The sequence below is a fragment of the Acipenser ruthenus genome, chromosome 8 (assembly GCF_902713425.1).
Source record: "Acipenser ruthenus chromosome 8, fAciRut3.2 maternal haplotype, whole genome shotgun sequence".
Lineage (NCBI taxonomy): Eukaryota > Metazoa > Chordata > Actinopteri > Acipenseriformes > Acipenseridae > Acipenser > Acipenser ruthenus.
The window spans coordinates 1,772,228-1,790,235 of NC_081196.1; the positions used below are offsets into that span (position 1 = coordinate 1,772,228).

An 18,008-nucleotide genomic window follows, 5' to 3' on the forward strand; every position below is an offset into this window, starting at 1 on the left:
GCACTTGTAAAATAAACAAGCCAACTGGAGAATGCAATACAAGTTATATGCCCAACAGAAGATAATAAACGAAAGCCTAATTGTTCAGTATAAATGACAGCCCTGCAGAAAATTCTAATTCAAACCCCCACATGGATTAATAGTTATTGGCCAGTCGGAGATTGTAATTATCGGGCAGTATTGATTATACTGCATGCATGCGAAACAACGGCCCCGCGTGGCTGTCTTGTGCTTGTCTGCTGCAGGACTCGTCTGTGCACATTCCCTGTGGGGTGGAGGACCTGCTCTGGAATGCACCGCACACAAGGCTGCAAGGGTGCTGTGAAGAATACAAAGGCATGCATGAATCCCTTAAAAAAAAAAAAAAAAAAACAGCCTCTTATTACTGCTTTATTCTCACCAATCAAACACAGGATAGGAGAATGTCATGCTTACAAATAGATAGAGTGATGGAATTTTTTTTTTTTAAGTGCAATATAGTTAAAAGCTCTAATAGATTTAAAGAATATTTTAATTTTCAAATTTATTACACAGATTACCCATAACCAGGCTTAAAATTATACAGAATTATCAACCTCTAATTTATTGCTTCTCGTACCTGAGCCTAATGTCCACTTAAAAAAAAAAGAATAAAAATGCATATCAATATTTAACACACGTTTATACTGCATTACATTGAGGCTCATGGTCCACTAGAAATAAATTCATAAAATGACATCTTTATATTTCAATTTGCATCCCTGTCAATGCAGGCACCAGTTTGAGTTCACCACATCAATGATAGGGTGCTTCGATGTGGCAAACTTTCTAATCACCCTGCACATAGTTTTCAATAACAAAAATGGTCTAATTTTTTTAATCCAATTTTGCATAAAGAACCTTGCCTACAAAAACAAGAAACAATGCATTTACAGATCTCATTCGATTTCAAGTTTCCTGAACTATTTATAAGGCAATATATGTAACTGAGTTTCATTACCCTGCATTACACTCACATTCAATACAGACACTTGATGCATTAAATAAATACGTCTTTTTGGACCATGCATGGACTAGCTTTGCAGTGCAGTAGATCCACGGACTGTACATTTCTACATTATTTTCTGGAATAAATTTAAAAAAACTACTGACGACTGCGGTGAACCCATAACCAGGCTTAAATTTTGGTCATATCTGCAAATCAAAGTGTATAACTAAACTCTCGTTAGTTAAGGCTAAGAATCTAGAAAAGGCCACCAAAGTGTTAAATATTCTTTTTGTACATTCTGCAATAAAAGAATCTGTCCTAATGATGCATGACTGAGAAACAACATGAAATCTTTTATTTTAAAACACCACACACGTCATTTTGAAAGGGAGGCGAGTTATTTACTAAAAATAAAGACAACCAAACAGAATGCAGGAACTGTTTGAATTGTTTAGGCAGTCTAATAGCATCAGTTTGGGGTTAAAATATGCACATGGATGTAAATGACAGAAAAAAAGCTATCTCCTTTCATAGTGCCCTTTAATGATTGGGTTAATTCGTACAGTAAGTAATCTCCTTATGCTGTTCTTATCAGTTGAACAAAGAAGGCCACTGGAATATTACAATGAAATGGCAAAGGAGAAAGAGGTTATGAAGCGGGCAGAACAAGCTCTTCCATTAAAATCTGAAAAGCAGCTCAATATACAAACACATCTACCGAACAGACACGGACAAACAATATATGCAACAACCAAAAGAAATACAAAATAAACGTCTTTCTACAAACTTCAAGTACAAAAGGGAGAATGCAAATAAAATAAAAAAAGTAAAATATATACAAAAAAAAAGTTTTTAATACCATACAATTATATAAACACTACCCTCCGACAAGTACTTCCACAATGGAGAATTATTATTTATTTATTTATTTTAAGTCTAGCTTATCAATTGGAATTTTTTTCGATTAAGCAAATAAGAGAAACGGTAGTAGTTCCATAAAACCTGTCATTAGTGAACAGACTGTACCCGCCCCCCCCCCCCCCCTTTCCAAAGCCCTTCTGAAAGCCATGCACATAGTTATCACCCTTCGCTAGCACTCCGTTGTGGGGTAGCATGCACACAGTAGCAGTGTAGTGATCTTGGAGACATTGTGTTTGATTTATTGGATGTTTTCAGTCCGGGCTAGCAGGTCATTCTTGCCACCCCACGCTCCAGGCTGACCAGAGTGGGCTCTGGCTTTGTGAAGGATGCTGGCTCCTCTTCCTCTTCATTGTATCCATTTTCAGCACTGCTGCTGCCCTCCACAGTCCTAACGCGGTCACAGACAGACAGCTTCTGCTCGTCCTCCTTGCAATTCAGAGGGGCAGAGAGAATCAGCGACTTGGGCCGGACTGGGTGAACTGGATCCTTGGACTTGCTGTCAACTGCAATCGACAGGAAGACTCCTTGTTTCTGCAGCTTCTGAAAGAAAACAAGACAAGCACACAATGCAAATACAACGGCTTAATACCACTCCCTCCCACCTTCAAGGTGTCGCAAAGGTTTGCCTTGAAATCCAACGGGAATTTAACTAGTGTGTAATACGACTTGGTGACTGCACACTGTCAGAAACTGAACAAACTCACAAAATTTACAAAACAAAACACTGCTAAATGTTTAGGAGCGTTAGAATTTGATTTTATTATGAAGGGTTTTGAAGGGTTCCAGCATAACATTATTTTATTCATCATAAATTAGAACAATTTATGATGAAAAGCACTACATAAAAGTGTACATTATTATTATAAAGCTGAACAAAAAGTGCTTACACTTGCTGAACACACGCACACGCACACGCACACGCACACCGCTTTAGCTTTTTGAAGCTAACACTGTAATGCACTATACTTACAGCCTCCAGTGCTCTGGCCGCCTTCTCCAGGTCCCTGTTGCTAGCTTTTAGAGACAGGACCTGCTTCAACACAGACTGCCTGGGGTGCATGGATCGGTCAAACTGGTGGTACATATTCCTCCAGAACCTGCAGTCACAACCAGAAGCAGCAAGCATGACAAGATGCACTCATAATAGTAATAATAACAACAACACTACTATTTCTGTGTTGTTCTTTAACTCTTAGTACCCTTCTAAAAGTTTACTGTGGTACACTCCGCACAGTCATTTTGCAGTTTTTCCCCATGCATTTTCAATTAGTATACTATGCATTTCCCACAGTTTACTATTGTTTGACATGTGTGTTTTTTTACATACTTTACCATACCTCTCTTTGCTTTCCAATGCTTACCTATGCTTTACCCTGATTTCACTATGCTATATTACATTTTGCTATGTTTTTACTATGGGGAACTCTTATTAGGGTCGGGCCACATTCAGAGGTTTGTTCACAAGCCAAGAACTCTAAGGCAATTCTCAACCTCTGCAAGGTTTCTCAAGTGCAATCAACAGCATGTAACACCTGGATCAATGATCTGAAACTACAGAAGGGGACCTGGATAAAAGCACAGGTGAAAGTAGATGAGCAGATCCAGCAATCTGAGACAGCAGCAGCTAATGCAGGCACTTGTGAAGTTTACAGAACGCACAGCCCTGCAGTGCAGCGTGCTCTTCTGTTTTACAGTAGCTCTGAAGGGTCTGTGGAATAGAGATGCTGTTACAGTATAGCACTGCCTAGAGAGACTGGGATAAGGGAGAGAGACAGCATTCATTGAACAACGGATTGTCTGGGATAGCCATTCTGGAACTATAGAGGTCATACAGCTTGGAGGAGGCGAGTTCTTTGATTTGTTTTATAATGCTTTATTTACGTAATGTTGGCTAACAAGGGGATGAGGGTTAGATTTACTGGGATGACTTAGCAGTTTTATTCAGGTCAGGTTTTACTGTGAGCTAAATCAGAGTACAACCTGTACTAGCTACACCGCTATGCAACGCAACTCCCGTACCAATCCCTGGATTCAGTTTATATGTTACCTTTGCTCTGAATTTTTTACGTGTTTCTGTGTATGAAGACATTTATTTTGAAAAAGTGTTTTTAGGTTATATACTGGACTGGGTCACAAAGGCTGCTTAAAGATGATGTCACTGTAGACTTTCAAGATTATTTTACCTGTAGAATTCTGACCACTCTACTAGGAACCTGATTGGCTGAAACGATTGGAGAGGTTTATAATACAGTACAGCATGGGTTTTTATATCCAGCACCGGTTAGATCATTAAGATAGACCACAGTCTCTCAGAAAGGGTTGGAAGCTCTCTTTGGAACGAAGCTCTTGATGATCGGCGCTGTACTGCAGTGTGACGGATTAGAGACTCACTTGAAACTGAATGGCAGCGTGCTGGGTTCCAGAACTGGGTGTGTTTCAGAGAAGCCGGGCTGGTAAACAGGGTTCACATAGTTCTCCTGGTCATTCAGAAGAAACTGCCACAAGGAGTACGTCTTGTCTTTCAACCTGAACGAGGGAAAGGAAAAAGGGTTAAAGCGCCAACTGAAAGAATGTCTTCTGTGGGCTTTGCAGAACAGCTCATACAGGCAGGAGGCACAGCTACAGTGCAGTCCGCTACCTGCTGTCAAGTCTGTTCCGTGGGAAGCCTGCCATTGTCTATGGGAGAGCGTCCTCCTTCTGTCTTCACATGCATGCCTATAACATTACCTTCACACGGGCTGCTTCATAGAGAAGACTACGGCTATTACAAGAGTGAGAAAGCATGAAATACAGTAAATTATACAGTCTCTAAAAGGGCCAGAACCAGCTCACTAACTGCTTCATTTAAACTGCAATGAGAATCCTATTTGAAATTCTAATACAGGGGTGGGAATAAGACTCCCAGTGCACAGCAGTTAGGTCCATTCCTGGTTTTACTAGGAGTTAATAAGAAACAGCTGAGCTTGTTACCTACAAACTGTGGCTAATCAAGTTTGTAGTAAAACCTGAAATGGGTGAAACCTCTGTGCAATAGGAGCCTTATTTCCATCCCTGTAATATCTCAATGTGTTTGACATAAAATTGACCCCTATTGTGTTGTGTTGTTTTGTACTGCGTTGTACTGTTCTGTGAAATGGATGGGTGCGCACAACTCTCGGGGTCACCCAGCCAAAAGATCTGCAAGGACACCACGCATTGTTTTCCCATAAAGCAAAAAGCAGTTCAGCCAAGGGGGAAACAAAAAAGAATTCCGACAGCAGCCATCCATTCGTCTGAGACATTCCTAAAAATATTTGCGGATGACCCACGAACGAACAGGGGGCACCCCTAATACACTGCACAGAGCTCTCCATTCCTGAGTCAATTAAAACACAATGACTAGTAGAAGCAACAGTTTATATATAAAGATCTTTAAAAACAGTTCATGTGAATTACAGATAACATCCTTCATGGGTTAGCTCCTCAGACATGCTCTCTGAATACGATCCAGCCTGTTCTCCACGCTCTTCTCCCACAGTCCTGAATGCCCTCCCCACCTGTGGGAGGTGGGGAGGGCATTCAGAACTGTGAGAGGTGGGGAGGGCATTCAGAACTGTGAGAGGTGGGGAGGGCATTCAGAACTGTGAGAGGAGGGGAGGGCATTCAGGACTGTGAGAGGTGGGGAGGGCATTCAGAACTGTGAGAGGTGGGGAGGGCATTCAGAACTGTGAGAGGTGGGGAGGGCATTCAGAACTGTGGGAGGTGGGGAGGGCATTCAGGACTGTGAGAGGTGGGGAGGGCATTCAGAACTGTGAGAGGTGGGGAGGGCATTCAGGTACTGCGCTCCCCAACTATGGAATTCTCTGCCAAAACATGTCAGGGACTCACCAATTTTTAAATGTAGATTAAAAACCTATTTGTTTGACATTTATTATTATTTAAAATGTATTATACGTACAGCACTTTATAAACCTGTATTGTACTGTACAGTAGTGCATTGTACCTTACTATAGTGTACTGTACTGTACAGTATTATATTGTACTGTACTGCATTGTATTGTACTGTACAGTATTGTACTGTACAGTACTGTATGATCAGTTCTGTATTGTATAGTATTGCATTGTACAGAACTGTATTGTACAGTACAGTACTATACTGTATTGTACAGCTCTGTATTGTATTATATTGTACAGCACTGTATTGTACAGTAATGTATTGTACTGTACAGTACTGTATTGCACTGTATTGTATTGTACAGTTCTGTATGGCACTGTATTGTTTTGTACAGTTCTGTATGGCACTGTATTGTATTGTACAGTTCTGTATGGCACTGTATTATATTGTACAGTTCTGTATGGCACTGTATTGTATTGTACAGTTCTGTATGGCACTGTATTGTATTGTACAGCTCTGTATTGTATTATATTGTACAGCACTGTATTGTACAGTTCTGTATTGCACTGTATTGTATTGTACAGCACTGTATGGCACTGTATTGTATTGTACAGCACTGTATTGTACAGTTCTGTATTGCACTGTATTGTATTGTACAGTTCTGTACTGTGTTGGTCTCTCAGGTAAGGTCTGCCGCATGGTTTCTCACCTGAGCTCTTCCCGTTCTCTCTGACAGTTCCCCAGGAAGTTCCCGAACTGGCAGGAGTGGACGTGCTCGTGGATCTGGATAAGGAACCACTCGTTGTACTGGAAGGCCTGTGGAAACTGCTCCGTCAGCTGCCACACGCACTCCAGGAACTGGGTGAACACAGGGGACACTTCCTTGGGGTCCCCGTCCAGCTGATCACACCTGGGAATCCGTGCGGGAACAATGGGTTTATTCAGTGCATCTGAGGAGGTTACAACTGTAACACACTGGGAGTGGCGAAGAACAGAACATGTAAGAAGAGGCTACAAGACTGCAGACTGCCTGGTAATGAATGATCACTTTAATGACTGCTAACACACGCTTCAATTACACTGCCTAATCTATTTAATGGGAGCTGTAGAAATATCATTTTTTCCCCTTGTTTTTCCAAGGTTACTTAATTATGGTACATTATCCAGTGTAATCCCCTTCCCTTTCCGCAGGGCTTTTCAATCATCATCACTGGATTGGAGCAGCAGCAGCACAGTCACCCACAGCTGCTGCTCCTCGCTGCCATCTTGTGACGGAAATGCTGTAGGACACCTTCATTTAACAAATTCAGAAGAATAAATCGAACCATACTACAGCAAAAAGTACCCAAGAATCGTATTCAGAAACATCCCTCAAGTGTAAAGCAATTTCTTTATTTGAAATATGACTTATCCATAACCCAGGGGCTGACCGAGGAGAGCAATGCATGGCCACTGTGCAGTCAGTCTACAAAGTACCTATGCTTGAAGACTAAAGACTGGTTCACACCGGGCATACGATTCAGACGGACACTACGAACGCACCACCTTGCGTTCAAATCATAGATGCTGCAGATGAGTTGGTAGATTTCAACTTCTAAGCGTCAAGTTGGTGACGTCGCTCGCGTTCAACTAATCACACGCCTTTCTCTTTCCTTTAGAATTTTACAAGTACAATTTAACGTTTATTCTTTGAAATAAATTATACTTGTATAGCGGAAAACGTTTAAAGAACTAATAATAATAATTAAGCATGTGCGGTATCATAAACAAACAGATAAATAATCTGAATGAAAACTAACAACTCAGGAATTTAAACCGTGTTCACTGAAAGCGGGATGGTTAAATTGAGTGAATGTCAGTGATTTTACCATGAAACTGAATGGTGGCATTTGCTGTCAATCACACAATAATTATTTTTTGGTTTTTTGTATCAGCTGTTTATAAGAGGCTCTGCGGTTCTACAGTGTACAAGTTAAATGCAGCTGTGTGCACGACTCCCCGAACCTCCAGAAGAGTGTGGTCTTTTTTAAACCAATCAGAATGAACTAACGCAGGGAGAAGATTGCTCAGTGTGAACTACAGCCTGCGTCCGTTCGTAGCGTCCGTCTGAATCATATACCCAGTGTGAACCAGCCTTAACATTAGCACATATTCACACAATAGACATCTACTCTCGTATTAAAATACAATATATTCATGTTAGAGTATTTTAGAACAGTACCTGTCAGCAAATTTGTGCCCAAATGAGATCCAGTCTTTTTCTATCAAAACCTTGGACAAGAAAAAAAAGTTATCACAAAAAAAAACTTAATACAAAGATTAATAGTTCAGATTATACTTACAAACAAGAGATATAAAACTATACAAATGAGAGAGTAAAAATGTACAAACGAGAGAGTAAAACTGTACAAACGAGAGAGAGATAGTAAAACTGTACAAACTAGAGAGACAGTAAAACTGTACAAATGAGAGAGGTTTACAAAAGCAAGACTAGATCAGCATATACAGTACCATGAGACCCTTGATGGTCCGGTAGAATGGATCCATAAGCAGAGCCCCTAAAGAGCAGACCTGGGCCGTGCGATCCCAGCCGTCAGAACAGTGCACCAGCACACTGGCGCCTTCCACTGTGACTGCCTGCAGCAGAGACAGAGACACAAACACAGCAGTGATGCACTGGGACTGCCTGCAACAGAGACACAAATACAGCAGTGATGCACTGGGACTGCCTGCAACAGAGACACAAATACAGCAGTGATGCACTGGGACTGCCTGCAACAGAGACAGAGACACAAACACAGGTGATGCAGCGAGTAGCAAACAACAAGCAAGCCTCCACTGAAGCACCTCGCTGAGTAGAACAGCCTGTTCAGTAGAGTACCTAGTGGGAGGATGATAGCTAATAGATAATAGATGGACAGCCTCTGTGTGCTGAATCCTGAGTCTGTCAATTGGCACCAAATGCATGGCAAGTGCTATGTCCAGGTTCAAGCTGCATCGTTATAAAGGTACTTGCCTGTGAGCGTCACGCGCTGAGATTGAAATGAACACGCAGTCACCTTTACTTGATCCGTTTCATTACAGTAGCAATACGGAAGTGCAAGGGCAATTACCAGCCCAAGAATACAAAATGCACAAGCTTTCGACAGGAACAAGTTAAAAAGGGTCGGTTTCATGGCTTGGGATGCAACATATACACAAGTTACAATATTTCAGCTGTGAAGCTCATGTAGGGAGATGTCACACAAGCTAGCTCCTATACAGCGTCTGTCTGTCAATTACTGCACCCAGTACCATCTACGAAGAGACACCTCTCCCTGCGAGCGCGTGTATCATACTGGACATCAACGACTTACTTTAGCTAAGATGACAGCAGCATCCAGAACAGCTTTGATGTGACGCAGCCATCCCGAGCTCTCCAACCCCGAGAAATAGTCAGTCATGGACAGAGACTTTGTACCAATTACTGAAACATAAACAAATAAATACAAAAACAGACAGGAAGCAATCACAGACGAGAACAGACAAAGCATGTAAACATCGATCACTGTAGCTCTGACTCCCCATTAAAAAATGTCGCTGTTGTTTAGATCGTACAGCTTCATATTCTTTTTTGAATTTAATTGAAAAAATCTGGCAGAGCTCCCTCTCCCTCTCCCTCTCCCTCTCCCTCTCCCTCTGTGTGATTGATGATGGATTGCACTTCACCGCAGTCACTTAGGGAGAAGGCAGCCGCACCTCCCATGTGTTGTTCTCACACGGGTAAGTGCAGTCCAGTGTCTTCAAGACAAGCAGCAGCCTTGCACTGACCTTCGAGAAGCTTCTGGAGGCTGGCCCTCATGACGTGGATGTTCTCGATCCCTACAAACTGGAACCTGATATTGGAGTAGTTGTCTTCGTTTTCATAGCCCTTCCCTGCAGCTCTGTTGGCCAGGGCGTTCAGCTGCAAAGCAAACACAAAGGATTTGACAGTGCGGTCTGCGGTACACTAACTCTGCAGAGTCCCACAATCATGCAGCATTCTCTAATAGTTTAGCATTCTTCATTGACAGTTAAGTTTGTGTTTCCCAAAAATAGCTCAAAAGTGAGCTACTTTTGGGAAACACAAACACATCAGTAGGAGGTTACAGCACATCTTCAAGCAGGATCGGGGTCAATTCCTATTTTTCAATTCCAACTCCTTTTTAAAATCAATTCCAATTCCCATCCCCTTTTAATCAATTCCAACACATCATTGAAAAACAAGATTTGCCCCCAACCCTGTCCTCAAGATCATGTATTAGATAAAGAAGCACACATTGGCTGTAAACCCCAGCAGGCGACACAGGCATGATCAGCTGGTCAGCACTGGTCCTACCTTGGGTCTTGTGTCCATGACGTACATGAAGCGGCTGTTGTGATTGGCTTTGCTGATGGCCTGCAGCATGTGCTCATCTTCCAGACACCTGGCACTGAAGCCAGAGAGAGGCTGACTGCAGCGACACACAGCGGCCTGGAGAGAAGAGAATGTGAGCACCCTCCGTATAGGCTGGTATGTACAGGAGACACGCGGATAATGCTGTCTTCATGCAAGCCCTATTTTCTTTATTTTTTATTGGTTTCTATAATGGTGATTGCCAAGACAGGTATCGCATTACTGTACTGTACATGAACTTGCAAGGAAACACGAACAGGACCCACATATTTTGATAAAGCAAATTGAACAGCGCCCTTCAGGAATTGTTATTTCCCCCCTACTTATGTGTGTCTGTCACTGAACACGACAATGGGAGTTCTTGTAACACTGAGCCAAATCTTTCAAAGGAACGTCAAAATCTAGGCATGCAACAGTGACTTGCCAACTGTACCTTTTTCTCCTGGTAGAAATAGGATAGCACTGGGAACCTCCCTTTACTCCGGAATTTGGAGCTTCCCACGATGATGGGCTTGCTTGCTGACACTGGGACAAAGAGGTCTCTTGGATAGGTGTCACAAACCTGAAAGGATTGCGTGAAACAGAAGAGGGGGCTGATTTAGGTAGATTACTGACATTACCAGCTGCTAGGAATCTGAGCAATCAGGCTCCTGCTGTATGTGCTCTGAACTGATCTCGAGCCGATTCAGAAAAACTTTTGCAAAAGCGAATTAATAACACAAAACCAATTACAGGTGATTAACAGCATCTCGGATAACCAGCTCAGTAGGTTTCTGCAGTACAGTAAATTAATCCATTATTCTTAACCAGCACTGTTCTGCACTGCATACAAAGCTTGCCACTGGGCCAAGCCATACAGTATATTTCAATTTTAGACTGATAAAGCAGCCATTTCTCACTGAATCTCCGATACGGTGTGCACTGAAAGCAGAGTCAAGTAAGTTGTAGAGATCTGGACTCCACTTCAGGAGTGTTTCCCCCGTAGTAAGTCGTGCTGAACCGTCAGGATCGTTGAGTCGGTGAAATAACGAGACACAGTTTCTGCAATCAAGCTGAGTTTATTCACTGGAATGAAGGCTATGCATGGCTCTTTTCTAGTTGCTGTCTTCTGAGTACTTATCATAGCGAGTACACATACAGGGATAAGTAAAGTATAGCTAGCAACATAGCTGAAGGTTTCAAACAGACTTCATAAGCTGTAGTAAAGTGAAATAACAAGAGCGCATCTACTCCGTTACTAGTAGTTATCTGCCATATCCCCTTCTCCTGGTGTGCGATGGTCTGACTACTGAGACCCTACAAGGGGTGGAATGTCCCAGGGGAGTGGCTAAGCATAACAGAAATACATTTCAGTGCAAGCTGATTCACTGACAAACTGGAGCACACTGTAACAGAGTAGACTCTCGCTAATCGAAACCCGAGGAGAGTGCGGATTTCATCATTTGCTTTGTTCACAATCTCAAAGGCTGCTATTAAAGTAAAGTCCAGAATCATCCCCTAACACTTTCCCCACTTAGTAATACCGATTAAGAGTTTGGATCTCTTTTATTTCAGCAGTGTGGAGTAGTGGTTAGGGCTCTGGACTCTTGACCGGAGGGTTGTGGGTTCAATCCCCAGTGGGGGACACTGCTGTTGTACCCTTGAGCAAGGTACTTTACCTAGATTGCTCCAGTAAAAACCCAACTGTATAAATGGGTAATTGTATGTAAAAATAATGTGATATCTGTATAATGTGAAATAATGTATAATGTGATATCTTGTAACAATTGTAAGTCGCCCTGGATAAGGGCGTCTGCTAAGAAATAAATAATAATAATAATAATAATAATAAAGAGGAATGTTAATAACTTTTGGGCCTAATTTAATCAAAATATAAATGAATTCAATAAACAATGTGAATGTGGAGATTTATGGGGGATTTTTTTGTTTTTTTTTATGCTGCCTTATCGATGATATCTCAGACGAATCTCAGATGTAATTGAACTGGACCCTTTGTGAAGAAAGCACAGAAATAGAAGCAAGGCCCTTGCTGGTAAAGGCCACTGGCTATTAATCTGAATATAGAGGAAGTGGTCTTAAAAACAATAGTTTAAGAAATGGAGAGCTGCTGCAGCCCATCCAGAGACAGCCTGGGTGTGCTTCCCTCACCTTGTAGTTCCTGTTGACGTCAGTCAGCTGCCAGTGGTCACATGGCACGCCCATCCGCTCGTACTCCGAGGCCAGATCAATGAGCTGCCAGCCGCCCGCCCTCTGCTGCTCGCTCTGCTTTGGGTTATAGGAGAAGGCATAGAGATCGTCGTAGGAGGCTGGAAGTTCAAGGAAATCACAATTAAGAAATTGTATGTCCGTTCTAACTTTATGTTACCTGTTACAACTAAACAGTGGCCCTCTTCAAACAGTGCAGAACCCTGAAAAGGAAATCTCTTCAGCTCTTAACCATCGAGAAGATCAATCTTATTCTGTTCTAAAATTGAAAAGGAATATTTTTTCATTTTGAATCAGATTGGAAAATTAAAGCATACTCTGTACCACATTACAGAAATAAAATGTAGTACACATAAATAAAACAACCCCAGTGCCCAATACAATGACCTATCACAGAAAAAAGAGAAGTTCAAAACAGAGAAGCACTTCTGTACAGTAGGGGGGGGGGGGTGTTTCCTTCGCATCTTTTGGATGCACTTATAAATCCTGTCACATGAACCAATATGAACAGTGTTTCTTCCAATATTCAGATATTTGTCCCAGCACTAATTATCTCATGTTATCACCCAAATCCCAGAGCCAGCCCGAACGTCAAACAGCACCAGACCTGTTTTCAATTCCTGTTTTTCAATTCTAATCCCAGTTCCCTTTTCATCAATTCCAACACATCACTGATCAAATGATGATCACTGCTTTCATTTGAAGCCAATTCCATTGACTAACAGTGGCTTTGATTGAAGTAATGTGTTGCCACTGTGAGAAGCTCATTTTAACAGAATACTGCCGATTGCAGTTCTGCTCAGTGACGTGCTGGAATGGATTAAAGGGAATGGGAATTGGAGTTGGGAATGGATTTGAACATGGAATTGGAATTGCAAAGCAGGGATTGGCCCAGCCCCTGCCTCACATGTCCCGTACTCCACACGGACTGCATGCTTCACGCACCTGGTCTGCGCAGCAGTAACAGCGAGCTGTAGATGTCGTGACAGTCTCGCTCTCTCGGGATCACGAAGTGGACAACCCTGAAGTTACGGCAGTGGATCACCAGGGGGCACCCAGACGTGGTTAAGGACAGTTTTTCTACCACCGCAATGTGGTGATGGAGAATCTGTTTCAGTGGAAGAAGGGCAATTACATTACCGGGGTAAAAAAAATACAGCACTGGTTTTTTGTGAAAACTATATATAATATTGCTTCATTTTCAGAAAAGATCATTAAAATAATATTTAGTGGAATAAGAGGCTCTGGTGCCTGGGGTCATGTTAAATGCTATAAGCAGTCAATGGAAGTGTAATATATAATGTGCATTGTGTCCAAAATCTCAAAAGCACATTGAAATGATGTAATAAATACTGATTATTCCTGCACTGACCTGACTTCTATATAGATGTTTGATCCTTAATTACAATTAGACAGAAACACACTGAAGTAACTTGCATACATGTCAGAGGTGTGATTTTCATAGGCATGGCACACAAAGGGCTGTGTATTCATTCATGAAAGCGACGTGTTTTAGATTCAGTGCTATTGAACAGACCCCATTACATTTTTATCTATGTATTTTTTTAAATCTAAAACACAAAGCAACTAGCAGCAGATTACAACAATGAGATAGGCAGGGGGGTAGTTTCCCTTCCTTACACAGCTCTGCTCATCTCTTGTACCACCGAATACGGCTATCAGAAATTCCACAGTGCAAAGGGAAAAGAAACGCGACGACATGTCCTGTGCTCGATATACAGCACAGCTTCCCACTCAAGTACGAGGTGGCCAACCGCAAGGCATCGGCTGCGGTAGCAAATGCCAGCTTGGTCATTATCAGCTTGGCATTCACGGCACAGCAGAGCAAACAGTTCAGGAAAGGCAGTCCATTCAGCCTGCTTCAGCAGAGCTTCTGTTTCCTCTGCTTCGTTTCCAAGGCGACCTCACTGTGCTGGGCAGTCACAGCTGTGGTTGTATCTCCATTAGCTTCCTATTGAAATGTCTCCTTTTTTGGAAACAAAATAGCCAAGTCTGACAGAATCAGCAGAGGCGATTCACATGCAGGGAATGGGGATGACAAAGCAAGCCCAGGGCACTCAGACACTGTAGTGAGACGGGGAACGCACTGAACCAAGCCCGTAAGGGACAGTCATGATCTGCGATACAGTATAGTTACAGGTTCAGCAGGCATATTCGTTTGCCTTGCTGTTATAACAGTTTTAAATGAATTCAGAAGGAATATTCATTTGTCTTGTTGTTACATAACAGTTCTACTAGATAATGTATTGCTTACTAAACAGGGGAGCAATGTCTTGGCAATGTTGTGACTCTGGTCCAATGAATGTGTAACAGCATGAACAGTACTGGTTATTCTCCTTGGTTTAGTTTAGTTTGAGTACACGTTTAGATACATTTGTAAACGCAGCAGCCCTAGAGTTTTTATTTATGCTTTTTGATATTTATAATGGTTGGGTATTGCTGGTTTCTTAATTACGACTATTTCCTGATTTTCCTTGTTTTGTCAAAAGTGGTTGCTTTCCTGAAAGGAAAGGAAAGTGAAGCTCCTGCAGGGATGGCAATAAGACTCAAAATGCATAGCAGTTTGATTCATTCCTGGTTTTACTAAGAGTTGGCTAATCAAGCTCATAGTAAAACCTGGAATGGGTGAAACTGCTATGCAATAAGAGTCTCATTCCCATGCCTGTCTTAGTTACCATGAAAACCATCTAGCCTCAGAGAGCACAAAACAGATTCCCTATCCATTAATGTATGCTTCAATCAATCCTTTAACCAGGAGTGTCAGGTAAAATCAAACCGTTTATAAAGATCTGCTTGCAAGTGGGAGCAGCAAAAAAACGAATATGCACTAATATTCTTACCCAAGTTTCTTCAGAAGCAGCAGTATTGGACTCTATGAATAAGAGATGAGTTGCAGTGAGGTACAGTGTTCCAGCTGTCGCTCGACTGCTGAACCGGTCTAACAACTTCACCTGTTCAACCTGAAACAAGATACAAATAAGCTCCTTCAGTCCTCCAGCACTCTGTGCTCACACAGCAGGCACTTCAAGCAAGGCTCTGCCTTTGAGCAGGAGCTCTGCCAAGAGGTCACGTCACGGTTCACAAGCAGACAGTTTCAAACAGATTCAAAGACGACATTAGTGGAATATAGAGTAAGCACTGTGTGAAATCTCAAAAGCTGCTTGAAATCCTGGAGACGGCATCTGTCCACTTTGTTATTCACGACATTATTAAATACCTTGTTTCATATGCTACAGAAATTACTTAATTACACAGTATCATGACTCATTGAAAGCCTTAACCCTTAGTATTTGCTCAGTACAGACTCACCCATGCATTATGTGGTTTAAAACCAAAGTAAACAAGTTCAGATGAAAGTAAACCCATCTCTGTGATAGTGCTATTAATTTAACATCTACTGTAAAGCTACATTTGACAGCTGTAGAAAGAGAATAACATAATGAATAACTTTCAAGTCTGAACCTGAAATAATGTACAATATTGTAGTTTTGCATGCCATACTTATGAAATGAAGTTCCAGCCAATGCTTTACAGTGCTGTATTTAAATTGAGCAATAATCATACAATGGCATCAAGGATATCATTTCATGCAATTTAAGATGGGAGGTAGCAGTGCCATTCAAACAAAAACTTTTTTTTTGATTAGCACCTTTATAAATCAGTCATGTACATGTATTCCAACACTGTCACATGCACATCCTCACAATACCTTCACTCAAACAACACTGTCACATGCACACACATCCTCACACTACCTTCACTCAAACAACACTGTCACATGCACATACACATCCTCACAATACCTTCACTCAAACAACACTGTCACATGCACATACACATCCTCACACTACCTTCACTCAAACAACACTGTCACATGCACATACACATCCTCACACTACCTTCACTCAAACAACACTGTCACATGCACACACATCTTCACACTACCTTCACTCAAACAACACTGTCACATGCACACACATCTTCACACTACCTTCACTCAAACAACACTGTCACATGCACATACACATCCTCACAATACCTTCACTCAAACAACACTGTCACATGCACATACACATCCTCACACTACCTTCACTCAAACAACACTGTCACATGCACACACATCTTCACACTACCTTCACTCAAACAACACTGTCACATGCACACACATCTTCACACTACCTTCACTCAAACAACACTGTCACATGCACACACATCTTCACACTACCTTCACTCAAACAACACTGTCACATGTACACACATCTTAACACTCCCTTCACTCAAACAACACTGTCACATGCACACACATCTTCACACTCCCTTCACTCAAACAACTGTCACATGCACACACATCTTAACACTCCCTTCACTCAAACAACACTGTCACATGCACACACATCTTCACACTACCTTCACTCAAACAACACTGTCACATGTACACACATCTTAACACTCCCTTCACTCAAACAACACTGTCACATGCACACACATCTTCACACTACCTTCACTCAAACAACACTGTCACATGCACACACATCTTAACACTCCCTTCACTCAAACAACACTGTCACATGCACACACATCTTAACACTCCCTTCACTCAAACAATGCCATTCCACAGTATCTACTGATGAACTAACCAGAAAACGCTACAGTTGTAAGGATTACATATTTAATTGCATTTTGATAAATATATCATAACCTATACGTTTCATGTTACAGTAAACCAGACACAATGCTGGATTGGTGGTGACAGACACTACCTGATAACCCATTTTATTACACACTTCCTGGTGCACTGTTAGACAGTCTAGAAACTTAACCAACAATCCCCACCCAGCAAATTAAGTATTGGGAAGCTGTTGCATGCAAAATCAACATGACATGACTGTGCAATTTCAACGTAGTCCTTAGCTATGCTCCTTTAACCGGCTGTGTTTGTGGGTTTTTTTTTTCTGAATGTGTTTCATGGCTACCATGACAATGGTACACCGCATTACACTGTGTCTTGCTTGTGTCAGGTATCTGAAGCCCTGAACAGAAGACGCTCAAGTGCACCGGCTATTGCAGCTTTCAGATTTAATGACGAGTCCGGGCACTGACCTGAAATTAATAGAAGCAGCACATTCATCATACAACTGGCTCTGGGGCGGTGGTGAATTTTAAACTTGTACAGTATTTCAATTAACAGCAACAAACAAGACAACACACTAGCACCTCTAATGCAAGCGCTCGTGAAAGCCTGAAATGCAGAAATACATTGTAATCATTTCTACTAAAGCGCACATTGTGATGGATATCCATATGTAGCACGACGCACTGTAGCTCAAGTGATAATAAACAACGAAATGTTATCTTTGCTTACCTTGGGCGTTGTGATGTGTTCCATTTTAAAACAGTACAACAGTTTACAATATGGGAAACCAAAGAGACGCAGTGTACCATTAGTTGTTATGAAAGAATATCGCAAGAAATTGTTAATTTATATTTGTGTAAACAGCGTCTGCACACTCCTCCTGCAACCTATTCTAGCGCTGACTTCCTACTGTGACGTACCTATAGCAGACTGGGATCACGTGTCGCTTGCAGCCTGACTTCCTTTGATGCGG

General features: G+C 41.8%; 1 protein-coding gene across 1 annotated transcript; it reads right to left on the reverse strand.

Annotated features, from left to right (window-relative positions):
- Positions 1-1,300: 1,300 nt before the first annotated feature.
- Positions 1,301-17,948, reverse strand: LOC117972815 (myotubularin-related protein 6-like). Its single transcript, XM_059027988.1, has 14 exons — positions 17,765-17,948; positions 15,243-15,362; positions 13,327-13,489; positions 12,325-12,482; positions 10,610-10,738; positions 10,120-10,254; positions 9,573-9,705; positions 9,119-9,228; positions 8,274-8,399; positions 7,984-8,033; positions 6,472-6,672; positions 4,280-4,414; positions 2,859-2,985; positions 1,301-2,428 (listed from the first exon to the last, which is right to left on the reverse strand). Exons 1-14 carry the CDS (start codon positions 17,786-17,788, stop codon positions 2,150-2,152), a joined length of 1,890 nt encoding a protein of 629 aa, XP_058883971.1. The 5' UTR covers positions 17,789-17,948; the 3' UTR covers positions 1,301-2,149.
- Positions 17,949-18,008: the final 60 nt, after the last annotated feature.